This window comes from Mesoplodon densirostris, chromosome 16, assembly GCF_025265405.1.
Source record: "Mesoplodon densirostris isolate mMesDen1 chromosome 16, mMesDen1 primary haplotype, whole genome shotgun sequence".
In the NCBI taxonomy this organism is placed as follows: domain Eukaryota; kingdom Metazoa; phylum Chordata; class Mammalia; order Artiodactyla; family Ziphiidae; genus Mesoplodon; species Mesoplodon densirostris.
The window spans coordinates 49423658-49442553 of record NC_082676.1 but is presented as its reverse complement, the minus strand read 5'-3'; the positions used below and the strand labels follow the sequence as shown (position 1 = coordinate 49442553).

The 18896-nt window shown below is 47.6% G+C and overlaps 1 protein-coding gene across 1 annotated transcript in view; it reads left to right on the top strand.

The window, feature by feature from the left end:
• The window catches only part of SCNN1B (sodium channel epithelial 1 subunit beta), a 75131-nt gene that overhangs the window by 44585 nt on the left and 11650 nt on the right, over positions 1–18896 (top strand). Inside the window, exons 2-4 of the mRNA XM_060120401.1 lie at positions 688–1006; positions 3445–3721; positions 11174–11364. Coding sequence (XP_059976384.1) covers positions 696–1006; positions 3445–3721; positions 11174–11364 — 779 coding nt within the window. The 5' untranslated portion in view covers positions 688–695. The remainder of the gene's footprint in view (positions 1–687; positions 1007–3444; positions 3722–11173; positions 11365–18896) is intronic.

Genomic DNA, 18896 nt, shown 5'->3' with positions numbered 1-18896 from the left:
CTTCACATCAACCCTGTGGGGTGGGGACTGTTATCCCCATTTTACAAGATGAGGAAACTGAGGCACTGAGAAAGTGAATTGCTCAAAGTCACAGAGCCGAGATTCAAAGCCAGACATTTCGCTCCAGAGTCCGCATTCTTAACCACTGCCCTCTACTGCCTCTGGGTACTCAGGGTCCTTCCTATCACATTTTGTTACCATTTGGTTGACCTCTGTCTCAGCACTCACAGCTAGTAATAATGGTAGCTAACATATTGAGCACTTAGCCTGTGCTAGGCACTGTACTTGGCACTTTTGATGTTTCACCTAATTTCACCCTCTCGGCAATTCTATAAAAACTAGGTACAGTTGTCCCCGTTTTGCACACGGAGAACCTGAGGAGTTAAGAGTTTAAGTAACTTGTCCATTAAGCTGGAAGTTCTCAGAGGGAAGAAACCTTGTCCATTTTGCTCATCATTGAGTCCAGAGGGGCTCATTCAGTGCCTGGCATACAGTAGGCACTCAATAAATGCTTTGGGGTTGGTTGGATGGATGGATGATAAATGGCAAGAGGGAAGGAAGGAAGGCAGGGAGGGATAGAAAGAGGGCCTTCCTGTCCCCAGTGCCCATGCTCTGGCCATGACTGGGAGATCCTGGGACGGGAGGCTGTTGTGGTATCTGAAGTGACTGTCACGGGTGTATCTGCAGGAGCCACGATGCACATAAAGAAGTACCTGCTCAAGTGCCTGCACCGGCTGCAGAAGGGCCCCGGCTACACATACAAGGAGTTGCTGGTGTGGTACTGTGACAACACCAACACGCATGGCCCCAAACGCATCATCTGCGAGGGACCCAAGAAGAAGGCCATGTGGTTCGTGCTCACCCTGCTCTTTGCCTCCCTCGTCTGCTGGCAATGGGGTGTCTTCATCAGGACCTACCTGAGCTGGGAGGTCAGCGTCTCCCTCTCCATCGGCTTCAAGGCTATGGACTTTCCCGCCGTCACCGTCTGCAACACCAGCCCCTTCCGGTAGGCGGTCCCTGGAGCGCGGCTGGTCTCAGCGGGGCTGCATTTCTTATTTTTTTTCCCTTCCTTCCAGCTTTCCTTCCTTCTTTCCCTTTTTCCTCTTTCTCTCTTTCTCTTTCCTTCTTTGCTTTCATCCCTTTGTAGCAAGTAAGATTCAAAATTCATAAACCTCCTAGGCTTAAAAAGAACCTCAAAAAATACCTGGCAGTCCCTGCCTTCAGGCATGCCAGTGCCTATTTATTGATTCAATGTGTATTTATTGAGCACCTACTATTGCCAGGAACTGTTCTAGGCACCAGGAATACATCAGTAACTAAAACAACATGCCTGCCCTCGTCACAGCCTACCAGAGAAAACAGACATTAATCTTTTTTTCCCATAAATATGGAATTCATTGTAATTGTGAGGATTAAAATATATATATAGCAACCATACATTGAGTGCTTAAGAAACACCAGGCAGCGTGTTGAGTGTTCTTTGGGTAATTCATGTCATTCTAATCCACACAGTCACCCTAGGGGTGGGCACTGCTATAGTAGCCCCAATTCATAGGTCAGGAAATGGAGGTTCAGAGAAGTGAGGGAACTTGCCCAGAGACACACAGTGAGCAACTGTAGAATTTGAATCCAGGCCTGATTTGACTCCAGAGCTGCCACTGTTTAACCACTTGATGGCAAGGCCTAGGAAGGGGACACCCAAGGACACCCGACCTAGTCAGGGTTGAGGAAAGGCAGAGGGTCAGTCAGAGAAAAATGCCCCGAGGAATGAGTAGAAGTTAGCCAGGCAGAGTGAAGAGAATGCCCCAAGTGGAGGACACAGCACATGCAAAGGTCCTGGGGTGAGACAGAGCTTGGTGCATTCAAGGACTTGACAAAAGGGCCAGCATGTCTGAGTCTCAGGGAACGTTCTTGTCCAAAAGAAGGTCCTGGAAGGGAATTCATATTTCCTGATTACATTTCCAGCTATCAGAAAGTCACTTCTTTCTAGTAATAGGGCTGCTCTTCCTTGCTTGGGTGGTCTTTGAAGCTACGTGAGAAAACTCTTAATAATTATAGTAACACACCCTGCTTTATAAGCATCACCTAATTGAATCCTCCAAAAGCCCTCTAGGGTAAATATTTCAATCCCCCCCCCCATTTTGTAGATGAGAAAACAGAGCCTCAGAGAGGTTAACCTACCCAAAGTCACACATATTAAGTGGCATGCCGGAATTCAAACCCAGAGCCCATGAATTCCAACACAGGACTTACCAAGCTCAACAGCAGCTGTGGACATCTAGGCTGTAATAGCAGCCCCTACCCCGCAGCCCGCCACCTACCCAATCCTCCTCTCCCTGTGTGCACAGAGGCAGCTGGTCTGATGGTCAGGGTACAGGTTGTATTGGCATCTGAGGCTGGTGTCAGCTCTGGCTGGTGTGCACCTTCGTACCAGGACTTGGGCCTGTGTCCAGGGTTTAGTGCTGTCTCCTGCAGGACGTCCTCCAGCCAGAGCTGTCCCGGGTGTATCTGCAGGAGCCACGATGCACATAAAGAAGTACCTGCTCAAGTGCCTGCACCGGCTGCAGAAGGGCCCTAGAGACACACCACCTAGAGACCACACTCTGGGGCAAGATCTTGGATAAATTGGGTTTTGGAATGACTGGGGTGCAGGGCCTGGTGGGAACACCCACTGGTGTGGACACATTTCTGCCAGACTGACTGGTCACCATTTCCAATATGGGAGCCTCAGGGGCTGAGAGAAGATCCTGGATCCCAGCCCCACAGTCCCATCTGCCTTCTCCCTCCTGAAACTGGCTCCTGTTCCCCAAATTGCTGCTGGAGAATTAGGACCTCAGGATCACAGACCTGCCCCTCCCCCAACATTCTCTATCCCTCCTGGCAGGAAGAAGTCAGAGCCCCGTGCCTACACAGCACACCTACTGGAGCCCACCAAACCCAGGTTCCAGTCTCAGCTCTGCGGCCTCCTCAGTGGGATAAGCTCAGGAAATCATAGCAACTCCCAGAGTTTCTTTATCCATATGTGGGGATGATTATAGAATTGTGGCAAAGATTAAATAAAAAGATGTAGGAAGCACCTAGCGCCTGGCACATGGTAAGTGATCAATAACTGTGAGCTCTTAGGATTCTTTCCCACTAGCCTGTGAATTTCATACAGAAAAAGACCCATTCTGTCTTGTTTGCCATAATATCCTCTGTGCCTTGCACAGTACTTGGCACATAGTAGATGCTCACCAAATACTGGGTGAATGAATGAGTGAGCAGGTGGGTGGAAGGATGCATGGACGCATGGGTGGGTAGATAGAGAGGTGGGTGCTTGGGGTGGAGGAACATTCTTCTCACATGTGGTGGCAGCCATACTGGAGTAGGAGGGGATCCCAGACTACAGTCGTTCTGCTTTGAAGCTGCCTCTTGCCTCCCTGACTTGCCCTCTCTCCCACACAGGTACTCCAAAGTCAAGCATTTGCTGAAGGACCTGGATGAACTGATGGAGGCAGTCCTAGAGAGGATCCTGGGTCCTGAGCTCAGCCATGTCAACACCACCAGGGTCCTGAACCTCACCATCTGGAACCACATGCCCCTGGTCTTTATCAATGAGCAGAACCCCCATCACCCGGTGGTTCTTGACCTCTTTGAGGACAACTACAATGGCTCAGCAAGCAGCAGCCCAGCACCAGGAAGGACCTGCAGTGCCCGCGGATGCAAAGTAGCCATGAGACTAGTAAGTGGGGCCCAGGCACAGGTCAACCAATGGGCCCTAACTAGTGAGGCTGATGGGAGTTTCTTTCTTTAAATAATCTGGGTCTTGCTGGGGGAAAAACAGGCTGGAGCCAGTGCCTATTTTGTATGTTTGCAGTGCTTTTTTAAAATTAGAAATAGTTGATATGTTAGTCAAGACACTTCTGGATGCCAGTGACCCAGCTCAAACTAGCTTAAGCAAAGCAGGGAGTTCCTTGGTTCACAAAATGAGAAGTCCAGGGGTGTATTAAGTTGAGATGTGGCTGGATCCAGGCGTTCAGATGCTGTCATCAGGAGTCCATCTCTCTCCACCTAGGTTCATCTTTTCTCTCAGTTGACTTTGCTCTCTGGCTGGCTCTCTCCACATGGAAGACTCTGGCAATGCCAGACATACATCCCACAGGCTTAGCACTCCTCCCAGAAACGAAGCTCTTCTTTCCTAATTGCCGCAGTGAAAGTCCTGAGACTGATCATCAGGTCACATGCTCACCCCTAAACCAATCACTGTGAGCTGGAGGACAGGCTTTCATGATTGGCCATTCCTGGGTCATATACCCTGGAGCTGAGGATGACGTCAGCCTTTATCAGACCACATGGACTGAGTCAGGGGGAAGGGGTGGCTTCCTGAAGGAGGAATTAAGTCTTTTTTTTTTTTAACATCTTTATTGGACTATAATTGCTTTACAATGGTGTGTTAGTTTCTGCTTTATAACAAAGTGAATCAGCTATACATATAAATATATCCCCATGTCTCCTCCCTCTTGTTTCTCCCTCCCACCCTTCCTACCCCACCCCACTAGGTGGTCACAAAGCACTGAGCTGATCTCCCTGTGCTATATGGCTGCTTCCCACTAGCTATCTGTTTTACATTTGATAGTGTATATATGTCCATGGCACTCTCTCACTTCACCCCAGCTTACCCTTCCCCCTCCCCGTGTCCTCAAGTCCATTCTCTATGTCTGTGTCCTTATTCCTGTCCTGCCCCTAGTTTCTTCAGAACCTTTTTTTTTTTTTTGGTTCCATATATATGTGTTCGCATACGGTATTTGCTTTTCTCTTTCTGTCTTACTTCACTCTGTATGACAGTCTCTAGGCCCATCCACCTCACTACAAATAACTCAATTTCGTTTCTTTTTATGGCTGAGTAACATTCCATTGTATATATGTGCCACATCTTCTTTATCCATTCATCTGTCGATGGACACTTAGGTTGCTTCCATGTCCTGGCTATTGTAAATAGAGCTGCAGTAAACATTGTGGTACATGACTCTTTTTGAATTATGGTTTTCTCAGGGTATATGCCCAGTAGTGGGATTGCTGGGTCGTATGGTAGTTCTATTTTTAGTTTTTTAAGGAACCTCCATACTGTTCTCCATAGTGGCTGTATCAATTAACATTCCCACCAACAGTGCAGGTGGGTTCCCTTTTCTCCACACCTTCTCCAGCATTTATTGTTTGTAGATTTTTTGATGATGGCCATTCTGACCGGTGTGAGGTGATACCTCATTGTAGTTTTGATTTGCATTTCTCTAATGATTAGTGATGTTGAGCATACTTTCATGTGTTTGTTGGCAATCTGTATATCTTCTTTGGAGAAATGTCTATTTAGATCTTCTGCACATTTTTAGATTGGGTTGTTTGGTTTTTTGATATTGAGCTGCATGAGCTGCATGTAAATTTGGAGATTAATCCTTTGTCAGTTGCTTCGTTTGCAAACATTTTCTCGCAGCATTCTGAGGGTTGTCTTTTCGTCTTGTTTATGGTTTCCTTTGCTGTGCAAAAGCTTTTAAGTTTCATTAGGTCCCATTTGTTTATTTTTGTTTTTATTTCCATTTCTCTAGGAGGTGGGTCAAAAAGGATCTTGCTGTGATGTATGTCATAGACTGTTCTGTCTATGTTTTCCTCTAAGAGTTTTATAGTGTCTGGCCTTACATTTAGGTCTTTAATCCATTTTGAGTTTATTTTTGTGTATGATGTTAGGGAGTGTTCTAATTTCATTCTTTTACATGTAGCTGTCCAGTTTTCCCAGCACCACTTACTGAAGAGGCTGTCTTTTCTCCATTGTATATTCTTGCCTCCTTTACCAAAGATAAGGTGACCATATGTGTGTGGGTTTATCTCTGGACTTTCTCTCCTGTTCCATAGATCTATATTTCTGTTTTTGTGCCAGTACCATACTGTCTTGATTACTGTAGCTTTGTAGTATAGTATGAAGTCAGGGAACCTGATTTCTCCAGGTCCGTTTTTCTTTCTCAGGATTGCTTTGGCTATTTGGGGTCTTTTGTGTTTCCATACAAATTGTGAAATTTTTTGTTCTAGTTCTGTGAAAAATGCCATTGGTAGTTTGATAGGGATTGCACTGAATCTGTAGATTGCTTTGGGTAGTATAGTCATTTTCACAATGTTGATTCTTCCAATCCAAGAACATGGTATATCTCTCCATCTGTTTGTATCACATCTTTAATTTCTTTCATCAGTGTCTTATAGTTTTCTGCATACAGGTCTTCTGTCTCCTTAGGTAAAACATTCCTAGGTATTTTATTCTTTTTTGTTGCAATGGTAAATAGGAGTGTTTACTTAATTTCTCTTTCAGATTTTTCATCATTAGTGTATAGGAATGCAAGAGATTTCTGTGCATTAATTTTATATCCTGCCAGTTTACCAAATTCATTGATTAGCTCTAGTAGTTTTCTGGTAGCATCTTTGGGATTCTCTATGTGTACTATCATGTTCTCTGCAAACACTGACAGTTTTACTTCTTCTTTTCTGATTTGTATTCCTTTTATTTCTTTTTCTTCTCTGATTGCTATGGCTAAAACTTCCAAAACTATGTTGAATACTAGTGGTGAGAGTGGGCAACCTTGTCTTGTTCCTGATCTTAGTGGAAATGGTTTCAGTTTTTCACCATTGAGAACAATGTTGGCTGTGGGTTTGTCATATATGACCTTTATTATGTTGAGGTAATTTCCCTCTATGCCTACTTTCTGGAGAGTTTTTATCATAAATGGGTGTTGAATTTTGTCAAAAGCTTTTTCTGCATCTATTGAGATGATCATATGGTTTTTCTCCTTCAATTTGTTAATATGGTTTATCACATTGATTGATTTGCATATATTGAAGAATTCTTGCATTCCTGGGATAAAGCCCACTTGATCATGGTGTATGATCCTTTTAATGTGCTGTTGGATTCTGTTTGCTAGTATTTTGTTGAGGATTTTTGCATCTATGTTCATCAGTGATATTGGTCTGTAGTTTTCTTTTTTGGTGACATCTTTGGTTTTGGTATCAGGGTGATGGTGGCCTTGTAGAATGAGTTTGAGAGTGTTCCTCCCTCTGCTATATTTTGGAAGAGTTTGAGAAGGATAGGTGTTAGCTCTTCTCTAAATGTTTGATAGAATTCGTCTGTGAAGCCATCTGGTCCTGGGCTTTTGTTTGTTGGAAGATTTTTAATCACAGTTTCAATTTCAGTGCTTGTGATTGGTCTGTTTATATTTTCTATTTCTCTCTGGTTCAGTCTCGGGAGGTTGTGCTTTTCTAAGAATTTGTCCATTTCTTCCAGGTTGTTCATTTTATTGGCATGTAGTTGCTTGTAGTAATCTCTCATGATCCTTTGTATTTCTGCAGTGTCAGCTGTTACTTCTCCTTTTTCATTTCTAATTCTATTGATTTGAGTCTCCTCCCTTTTTTTCTTGATGAGTCTGGCTAGTGGTTTATCAATTTTTTTCATCTTCTCAAAGAACCAGCTTTTAGTTTTATTGATCTTAGCTATTGTTTCCTTCATTTCTTTTTCATTTATTTCTGATCTTATTTTTATGATTTCTTTCCTTCTGCTAACTTTGGGGGTTTTTTGTTCTTCTTTCTCTGATTGCTTTAGGTGAAGGCTTAGGTTGTTTATTTGAGATGTTTCTTGTTTCTTGAGGTAGGATTGTATTGCTATAAACTTCCCTCTTAGAACTGCTTTTGCTGCATCCCATAGGTTTTGGGTCATTGTGTTTTCATTGTCATTTGTTTCTAGGTATTTTTTGATTTCCTCTTTGACTTCTTCAGTGATCTCTTGGTTATTTAGTAGTGTATTGTTTAGCCTCCATGTGTTTGTATTTTTCACAGATTTTTTCCTGTAATTGATATCTAGTCTCATAGCGTTGTGGTCGGAAAAGATACTTGATATGTTTTCAATTTTCTTAAATTTACCAAGGCTTGATTTGTGACCTAAGATGTGATCTATCCTGGAGAACTTTCCATGAGCACTTGGGAAGAAAGTGTATTCTGTTGTTTTTGGATGGAATGTCCTATAAATATCAGTTAAGTCCATCTTGTTTAATGTATCATTTAAAGCTTGTGTTTCCTTATTTATTTTCATTTTGGATGATCTGTCCATTGGTGAAAGTGGGGTGTTAAGGTCCCCTACTATGATTGTATTACTGTCACTTTGCCCTTTTATGGCTGTTAGCATTTGCCTTATGTATTGAGGTGCTCCTATGTTGGGTGCATAAATATTTACAACTATTATATCTTCTTCTTGGATTGATCCCTTGATCATTATGTAGTGTCCTTATTTGTCTCTTGTAATAGTCTTTATTTTAAAGTCTGTTTTGTCTGATATGAGAATTGCTACTCCAGCTTTCTTTTGATTTCCATTTGCATGGAATATCTTTTTCCATCCCCTCACTTTTAGTCTGTATGTGTACCTAGGTCTGAAATGGGTCTCTTGTAGATAGCATATATACAAGTCTTGCTTTTGTATCCATTCAGCCAGTGTGTCTTTTGGTTGTAGCATTTAATCCATTTACATTTAAGGTAGTTATCGATATGTGTGTTCCTATTACCATTTTCTTAATTGTTTTGGGTTTGTTATTGTAGGTCTTTTCCTTCTTTTGTGTTTCCTGCCTAGAGAAGTTCCTTTAGCATTTGTTGTAAAGCTGGTTTGGTGGTGCTGAATTCTCTTAGCCTAACCCTAGGATGAATGGTAAAAGCAAAGCTTTTGGGAAATATGAGGTCTTCTGCCAACATTCAGTAGATGTTCTATAGGGGCTGTTTCACATGTAGATTTTTTTTTTTTTTTTTTTTTTTTGCAATAAGCGGGCTTCTCACTGTTGTGGCCTCTCCCGTTGCGGAGCACAGGCTCCGGACACGCAGGCTCTGCGGCCATGGCTCACAGGCCCAGCCGCTCTGTGGCATGTGGGATCCTCCCGGACCGGGGCACGAACCCGTGTCCCCTGCCTCGGCAGGCAGACTCTCAACCACTGCGCCACTAGGGAAGCCCTAGATGTATTTTTTATGTATTTGTGAGGAGGAAGGTGATCTCCACGTCTTACTCCTCTGTCATCTTGAAGCTACGGCTGTTATTTTTGACAGAAGAGCATTCAAAGTCTTTGCTGATAAATAGTGCTTGTAGTAGTACAACTGAAACAGCAGAAATGCAGAACGTGTCAACATTTAAAGTGCCAAAATCATGTTCTTATTGATCCTACTCATTAGTCTGCAGTGCTGACTTAGTTGTCTTTTGAAAGTAACCCAGCTGGTTTCATCTTTTTTGGTAAGAACATAATCTTGTTTTCTGTGAACAAAAAGATATTTCTCAGCCAACAGCGGCAGCAATGAGGAATTAAGTCTTACTATCAAAAGACGGAGGCATAAATATCGGACAGGTGAAAAACCACAGCTATGCAATACAGTCATTGCCAAAGCATAACTGGGATGCTGGGATGCCCGCAAGCCAGCAGTAGGAAGAAGGTTCCCTGTCTGTGCCCTGGATCCCCTGGGAGCTCTGTAACTGCTCAGATCTCTGGGCCCCATTCTGGAGAATCTGAATGGGCAGTTCTGGGCCCAGACCCAGGAATCTGTCTTGTTAATAGGCTCCATGTTGATTCTGATGATCAGCCTTGTTCGGAGACCCAGGCTGGGGCTAGACACTCCCCAGAAGGAGGCTACTGCCTCCCGTGCCCCCCATGTGGTCAGGACTTCCACAACCCAACCCCCCCCCCACCTCTCCACACAAACCAGCAAACAGCACGAGGCTCCAGAGGCCCAGTGCCCGCTCTGACCCAATGCCCTACTACTTTTTGGTGCAGTTAGCAGGCTTCCTGTGTCCATTTCCTCATCTGTAAAGTAGGTGTGGTCCTGGTGGCTGCACCAGCTCTCAGGGTCAGGCCCCACGTGTGTGTGTGAGTGCATGTTGTGTGGGTGTGTAAGTGGGCTGGGGACCTCAGTGTCTTCATGATGATGGGGCAGGGCTGCTGTGAGAATTGATGAGATAATAGAACTAAAGCCCTGAGTTGGGAATTCCCTGGCAGTCCAGTGGTTAGGACTCTGAGCTTCCCCTGCAGGGGACCCAGGTTCCATCCGTGGTCAGGGAACTAAGATCCTGCAAGGTATGGGGCATGGCCAAAAAAAAAAAAAGTCCTGAGCACAGAGCCCAGGACAGAGTGAGTCCATATATATATATATATATATATATATATATATATATATATATATATATATATATATATATATACATAAATTTATTTATTTATTTGTTTGTTTTTGGCTGCGTTGGGTCTTTGTTGCTGCATGTGGACTTTCTTCTAGTTGCAGCGAGTGGGGGCTACTCTTCGTTGCGGTGCGCAGGCTTCTCATTGCGGTGACTTCTCTTGTTGTGGAGCATGGGCTGTAGGTGCGTAGGCTTCAGTAGTTGTGGCACGTGGGTTCAGTAGTTGTGGCTCACAGGCTCTAGAGCTCAGGCTCAGTAGTTGTGGCGCACGGACCTAGTTGCTCCGCGGCATGTGGGATCTTCCCGGACCGGGGCTCAAACCTGTGTCCCCTGCATTGGCAGGCGGATTCTTTTTTTTTTTTTTTTTTCTTTTTTTGCGGTATGTGGGCCTCTCACTGTTGTGGCCTCTCCCGTTGCGGAGCACAGGCTCCGGATGCGCAGGCCCAGCGGCCATGGCTCACGGGCCCAGCCGCTCCGCGGCATATGGGATCCTCCCAGACCGGGGCACGAACCCGCATCCCCTGCATCGGCAGGTGGACTCTCAACCACTGCGCCACCAGGGAGGCCCAGCAGGCGGATTCTTAACCATTGCACCACCAGGGAAGTCCCAAGAGTGACTCTTAAGTAGTATCATCTCCCTGAGGTGAGATGAGGACCTCCAGGAACTGGCCTGAGGACAGCGCCCCATGCTGGCCTGGAGAGGGCTGTCTCAGAACTAAGAAGCTTCTCCCTCAGGCCTCCTGGGTTCCCACCAGGAGGACCAATAGAGGCAGAGTGGCCAAGGCTGGAGGGTCAGGGCCTGGTCTGTCCTGTGTCTACAGGTGACCTGGGCTTCATGGTGGAGGGGCCTGCACCCCTCTGTAGGCTCTGGAAGGGCAGCTGGCAGCTCCCTCGCCGCCCTGGCTCTTGGGGCAGAGGCCTGGCAGCAGCCCCCACCCACAGGAACCCCTCTTGCCCCCGCAGTGCAGCCACAATGGGACCACGTGCAATTTCCGGAACTTCAGCAGCGCCACCCAGGCCGTGACGGAGTGGTACACCCTGCAGGCCACCAACATCTTCGCACAGGTTCCAAACCAGGAGCTGGTGGCCATGGGCTACCCCGCCGAGCAGCTGATCCTGGCCTGTCTCTTTGGGGCGGAACCCTGCAACTACAGGTAAGAGCCGCCGGGCCCCCTGCAGCCAGGGTCCACATCCCGGTCCACATCCCGGTCCACACCCCTGCTTGGCCACTCAGCCTGCACCACAGTTGTCTGTGCCCAGGTGTCTTTGGTTTTCTGGGGGCAGAGCCTGAGACAGGGATGCGCTGAAGGCCCCATCACGTACTGAGGGAATCGCTTTAGGAAAAGTCTGCAGGAAAGAGGACTGAGCTAAGGGAGGCTGTGGCCACAGGTGACGTCTAGGCCTGACCTGATCCATGGGGAGCGTAAACCGCACCACAGAGCTGACCTCCCTTAAGCGGAGGTCGGGGGCGGGGGCGTGGGAGCAGCCCCTTGTACGTGCCCCCATCAGTTACTCACTGGCTCTGTGCCACCCCCAGGAGGATGGGCCGGGGTCTCCTAATTTCCCAGGCAAGGTGGAGGGAGAAGGGGCGGCTGTGAGCTGTTAGCCTCCAATACCCCATAGCTGGGGATCTGTGCAGGTACCCCAGCATCTACTGCCCTCGGTTTTCTTATCCCTAAGACAGGAACAATAACCATATCCACTTCCTAGAGTTCCTGTGAAGAGTAAATGAAGTGGGGACTTCCCTGGCAGTCCAGTGGTTGAGACTTCGCGCTTCCATGGCAGGGGGTGCGGCATTCGATCCCTGGTCAGGGAACTAAGATCCCACATGCTGTGTGGCCAAAAAACAAACAAACAAAATTTTTACCCTTCCCCCTCCCCATATCTTCAAGTCCATTCTCTAGTAGGTCTGTGTCTTTAAGCTGTGACAAAGTGAGAGAGTGGCATTAACATATATACACTACTAAACGTAAAATAGATAGCCAGTGGGAAGCAGCCGCATGGCACAGGGAGATCAGCTCGGTGCTCTGTGACCGCCTAGAGGGATGGGATAGGGAGGGTGGGAGGGAGGGAGATGCAAGAGGGAAGAGATATGGGAACATATGTATACGTATAGCTGATTCACTTTGTTTTAAAGCAGAAACTAACACACCATTGTAAAGCAATTATACTCCAATAAAATGTTAAAAAAATATATGAAAGGAATTCATAGTGACAAAAGTACATTATGCAGATAACTTCCCCCACAAAAAAATTTTTTTAGGAAAAAAAAAAAAAAGTGAATGAAGTGGCTCATGTCAGCACTTAGGGCCTGGAAGTCTTCGCTGTAAACACCTTTTTCCCAAACAACCCCCAATGTTGAAAAGATGGCAGAATGAGGGCAGGGTCAACCCCAAAAGCCTGTGTCCCCTTACAAATGGCCCACAGATCTCCCCCTCCTTCCCGTCCCCAGCTTCTGACCATCCAGACCCTGGGCCTGAGAGCCAAGCTCTGTCCCCGAATTGGGGCGGCCGTCAGAGGGCTGCAGGTCGGCTGGCCGGTCACGGGGGAAAGGAGGGGCTGGCTACAGGCAGAGCTGCTGAAGCCCCAGCACCCCCTCCTGGCTTCCTGTCCAGGCCTCTGGGTGAGGGGGACCACACCACCTGGGTCCCGCCCAGGGCTTCAGCCAGTCCTGTTTCCCAGAGGTGCTGGCATCTTCCTGGCCTGGGGCTTCAAATTCCCACACTTAAGGCCTCTGGAGAAAGGGGCGTTTTGCTGAGTCTTGCTGCTTTGGATGAGTGACAGGCTAGTGGTTTCACCCTCCCAGGGATTGTGGCCTCAGCCCAACTCAGTCAACTCGTACACCTTCAGGGACCTCTGTTGAGAATCTGCTGACAGCTGTGGACCCTCTGTCCCCCAAAACGCACAGGCACTCAAAAGGCAGGCGTTTCATAGGCTGTGTCACGGAATCCAGGCCCACTGAGGAGGCAGCGTTGCACATTTGGTCCATTGTGAGAATCAGAAAAGGCCGGTCCTACAGGTAGAAGAGCTACGTGATGACCCCCTGCTGATGGCACACATCCTGGCTGGTTGGTTACAGGCTGGATTCCAGCCCTCTCTCTGGGCCAGGGCACTTGGTTCAGAGCACACCTGCCCAACCGTTCCTGGCAGCCCTGCCTGAAGGTTGTTGGGACGCAATGGACTAGTGCTGTGCCCACAAGTTCATCTTTTACCCTCTCCGCTAAAAGAGAGAGATGTAATACTGTAATTGCAAATATATGGCCCATCTGCTCAGTCAGAATATGTCCTGAAGTGCAAGTGAGTTGGGACAGTGGGTTCAACTAGCATCCACTGGGATCTGCTGTCAGGTCCCTGGTGCCTGAAGCGTGAGCATCTCCCACTGAGCAGGATCCCAGTGCTCGAAGGTGTGCGTTCTGCACACAGCACGGCCTCTCAACTGAGCCAGCTGTTTCCAGGCCTGATCCAGGGCCAGAGGCAACCTGGGGATGACCTGCTTGTTGCCAAGATGGCGCCCTCCAAAACGAGTTGCATTTGGGTCACATGGACTGAGGGTGGTCCCCCAAAGAGAAGATGGCTGATGGGCAGGCAACACCCGGTATCGGCCACACAACTTTTGTGGTGTAGCTAGGGCTGGGGAGTAAGTCTAGTGAAGGGGTGGGTCAAGGCTCGACTCTGCAGTTAGACTGTTCGGTTCAGATCCTTGCTCTGTCTTACAAGCTGTGTGGCCTTGAACAAATTTCTTAACCTTTCTTTTTTTTAATGTATTTATTTTTGGCTGCGTTGGGTCTTTGTTGATGCACGCGGGCTTTCTCTAGTCTTTGTTGCTGTGCACGGGCTTTCTCTAGTTGCGGCGAGCGGGGGCTACTCTTTGTTGCAGTGCGCGGGCTTCTTATTGTGGTGGCTTCTCTTGTTGCGGAGCACAGGCTCCAGGCACGCGGGCTTCAGTACTTGTGGCACACAGGCTCAGTAGTTATGGCCCGCGGGCTCTAGAGCACAGGCTCAGTAGCTGTGGCACATGGGCTTAGTGGCTCCATGGCGTGTGGGATCTTCCCGGACCAGGGATTGAACCTGTGTCCCCTGCATTGGCAGGTGGATTCTTAACCACTGCGCCACCAAGGAAGAAGTCCCAAATTTCTTAACCTTTAAATGCTTCCAATTTCCTCCTCCGTAAAATAGATAATAACAGTGCCTACTCTACAGGGTTATTTTGAATATTCAATGAGTTAATATGCATGACAGGCTGACAGTAGTGAAGACTCAGTATTATTCTCATTAAACCCACATTTGACAAGGAACTCATTCTTCAATAATGATGCTAACATTTATTGTGCCCTTCTGATGTGCCAAGCACTATTCTTAGCACTTTACATGTATAAAATCAGTTTGACCCTGGCAACAAGCCCTCATTTTATATGATGCAACCACTGCCCAGAGAGGTTAAGCAACATCTCTGAGGTCACACAGCTGGTGAGTGTCAGAGGTGGCAGTCTGGGCCAGGCCCACCCTGTGTCACTTCACCACCTCATCAGAAATCAAGATCATCTTTCCTCCCCACCCACCCCTCCCAAGCCTGTTTCTTCAGCACTCGGCAGTCTGAGTGGAGGGTGTGACCCAGACACTTGGCACAGAAACCCTAGTCCACCCATCTCTGTGCTCCTGCTCACTCCCACAGACAACTGGTTACCCACCTTCCTGAATCAGCCTCAGACTCAGTGCTGAGGACACATGCCTCTCTCTGCCCTCACAGTGCTGCGCCCCAGACACTACGGCTTCCTCACTCTGTCCTGGACTCCTTCCTCTCCTGCTCGTATGTAGCAAATGCTCAAGATGCAGCAGCTGCAGTTTTAGGAACATATGAGCCATGTTTGGACCCTGACACCAAACCACCCAGATTTGAATGCCAGCTCTGTGTGTTGTTGGGCACGCTACTCAGCCTCTCTGTGCCTCAGTTTTCTCATCTGGAAAATGGGGATAGTGAAATGACCTCATAGGGCTATCATGGGGTTTAAATGAGTTAACATAGATAAAGTGCTTATGTGAAGCAATTATACTGCAATAAAGATGTTAAAAAAAAGAGGAGACAAGAAAAAAAAAGTGCTTAGAACAGTGCTGAGCATGTGTTAAGAATTATCTGAGCACTTTAAAGATAAACTTTTTATTGTGGAATAGCTTTAGATTTATAGAAAAGTTTCAGAGAGAGTACAGAGTTCCCTTGTACTCCTCACCCAGTTTCCCCTCTCGGTAACTTCTTACATCACCATAGTAATTTATCAAAACTAAGAAACCGACATGGGCACATCATTATTAAATAAACCTAACACTTTATTCGGATTTTATCAGTTTTTCCTGGTGACCTTTTCCTGTTCAAGATTCCATCCAAGAGACCCCTGTCGGTTGCTGTCGGTTGTCACGTCTCCTTTGTCCATTCTGGCTGTGACACTTTCTCACACTTCCTTGTTCTGGATGATTGTGACAGTTTCAGAGTACTGGTTGGGTGTTTTATAGAAAGCCTTTGATTTGGGTTTACACAGATAAGATGGATTTGGGGGAAGAGGACCACAGAGGTGAGGGGGCTCCTCATCACATCGTGTGTGGGGTACATGTTAGGCACTCGACACCACCCGTGATGTTGGCCTTTCTCCCTTGGTTCAGGTGCTGTGTGCTGGGCTTCTCCGCTCTAACGTAACCACTTTCCCCGCCTGTGCTCTGTATCGTGGAAGCACGTCTCTTAAGTTCAGCCTGTACTCTGGGGGGTGGAGGTGACGGCAGGGGGGAGGGACTAAACTCCACTTCTCCTGGAGAGGGGAACATACACTATTTGGAATTCGTCTGTAAGGAAGATCTATGTCTTCCCCATTTGTTTATTTATTCAGTCTCTTAATTTATACCAATATGGACTCATGTATATTTGGGCTGTAATCCAATACCACACTATTTATTTTCTTACTCAAAATTTTCCATCTTTGGCCACTGAGAGCTCCTTCAGTTGGCTCCTATGTCTCTTTGACATGTTCCCATCCCTTTATTTATTTTTTAAGTACTTCCTTACTTTCTGGCACAACAAGATGCCCCAGTCCTAGAATCAGCCGTTTCTCTGAGGAGGTCCAGTCCTTTTATTGGAGAATGGTATTTAGAAACCAAGATCTAGGCATCTGTAAGTGTTGTTGTTGTTATAATTATTGCTTCAGGGATTGGCCAGCTAGTTTCTGCCCTTCCCCAAACTCTACTACACAGTACCACTGTTGCTATACTGCTTCCTGTTAGGATGCTCTGTTTCCCAGTCTTTTCTGGAGGCTTGCTGGTCTCTGTCTATACACCTTAGCCTCTGTTCCAGGGAAGGTTTTTGGAGGGAAACGCCTAGCTCTGGAGCCGGAGGAAGCCAGTGCTGGGAGCAGCCTCTCCAGGTAAAGAACATTATCAACAAGCAAATAGTTGGCAAGACTAAGAGTGCAACCCAGGACAGGAGGGGATCTGGCCGTGCCCGGAGCCACTTCCCGCTCCTGAGCTGTAGATGTCCAGGACAGCTCCTTAGGCACACTGTATCCCCACACCCCTGGGGTGGGGCCTCTCCTTCCAGAGCAGGGCCTGGCTGCAGCTGGCTTGCCCTGCTCCGTTCCTTCCCTGTGGCCACAGCCCTGATCCCACACAGGACAGAGACTCTGTAGTGCCTGCCCAAAGCTGTTTCTTCCCTCTGGGACTTCGCGTGTGTCGTGCCCCCTGCCTGGGCTGCCGTTTCTCCTCCCCACCCACCAGGCTCGGCTACCTCTTACTCACCCTTAAAGTCTCAGCTCAGGCCTCACCTCCTCCACGAAACCTTCCCTGACCTACTCCCTACCCGGACGCCCACTCTTCCAGGCTTATCTCTGTTGATACTCTTACCACATATTATAATTTATCCAACAAATATTTACTGTCTACTGAGTGCCAGGCTCTGAGGATGGGGGGTGAATTTGTTCAGTATTTCAGTGTGCTTGGCTTCCAACCCCCACGTCAGTCCCTTTGGATGGGCGCTGTTGTTACCCCAGTGTTACAGGTGGAGAAACGAGACATGGAGAAGTGAAGCAACTTCCCCCAAGCTCACCAGCTAGTTAGTAAGTGGCAGAGCCAGAATTCAAATTCAGGCAGGCTTGGCTCCCAGGCCTGAGCTCTTAGCCTTTAACTTCTTTCTCCCTGCAAACACACAGCTGCCCTCCCTGGGATTATGGTCTAAAGCAAGAGGCAGCTGATAAGCAAGCAGTTAAAGAAGATGAGTTCACCTTCTGATGCATGCCAGCAGGGGAATAAGCAGGTGGAAATGGTCAAGTAACTGGGAAGTGACTTTGCGTAGGGAGGTCAGGGGACGGCTCTGAGCAGATGAAACCTGAAGGATGAGGAGAAACCAGCAATTTCTTCTCAGAAATTGCTGCTCAGAGAATATCCCAGGCCCAAGGAGCAGCGGGCCTTGAATTTGGAAACATCTTGGAGTGTCTCTGGAGTATAATGAACAAGGCGGGGAGAAAGCCCAGTAGGGCATTTGCATTTTATTCTGTGAGCAGCAAGGAGCTTCTGGAAGGTTCTAGCAGGGGCGTGCCTTGGGCTGATTCACAGCTTGAACGCTCGCCCTGACCACTGTGCAGAAGGAAGACTGAGGGAGCAGGACTGGAGGCAGAGGCTCCAGCAGGAACTGGGGCAGGAGATGCTGGCGGCCAGGACCAGTCTGGCAGCCTTAGAGGTGGAGGGAGGCAGCTAGGCCAGAGACGCACTTTGGAAGGAGAGGATTGCCATGACGCTGCTCCGTGGTGTCCCCCACGCTGTGAGCTTCGAGGGTAGGACTGTCTTGCCAGCCTCAGTGTCCCCAACGCAGTGCACGCCTCAGTAAATGTTGGGTGAAGAAATGCACTTTCTTCCTGATTTCCATTTCACCATGGAGGACACCAAAGCTCAGAGGTTGAGGAAGCAGCTCACATGTGTCAGGCAGGGTCAGCTCCCAGATTGGATTTCACTGCCTGCCGTGGACCCACCTCATTCTGCTGGCACAGACGGTGAGACAAAAGATGGAGAAAATGGTTTCCTAATCTGAACACAGGGACAAAGAGCAGCTGACCTCATGGGGTTATTTTGAGAATTAGAAATCTTCAGCACGGGCCTGGCCCGTGAAAGTCGCTCAGTAAAAGTTGTGGAACAGAAAGCTTAGAAAGTACTGCATTTCAGGTGATATTTCTGCAGTATTTGATGCACTGAGCCCCATTCCTTCCTGTTTTTAAATAAAATAACAAAAACAGTATAAAAACACCCAAGGACATTTTATTTTATTTCTTTATTTATTTTTGGCGGTACGTGGGCCTCTCACTGCTGTGGCCTCTCCCATTGCGGAGCACAGGCTCCGGACGCGGAGGCTCAGCGGCCATGGCTCACAGGCCCAGCCGCTCCGCGGCACGTGGGATCCTCCCAGACCGGGGCACGAACCCGCATCCCCTGCACCGGCACTCTCAACCACTGCACCACCAGGGAAGCCCCCTACAAGGACATTTTAAATGCTATTTCCTATGAAGACTTGAGAACATACACATAGATAGAACAGGGTGTGATGAACTCACATGGACCTACCACCCAGATCCAACAAGCGTGATTCACATTCTGTCCTGTGCTGTTTTTAAAGCAAATCCCAGACATCATATTCTTTCATCTATGTAGTGTTCAGAATGTA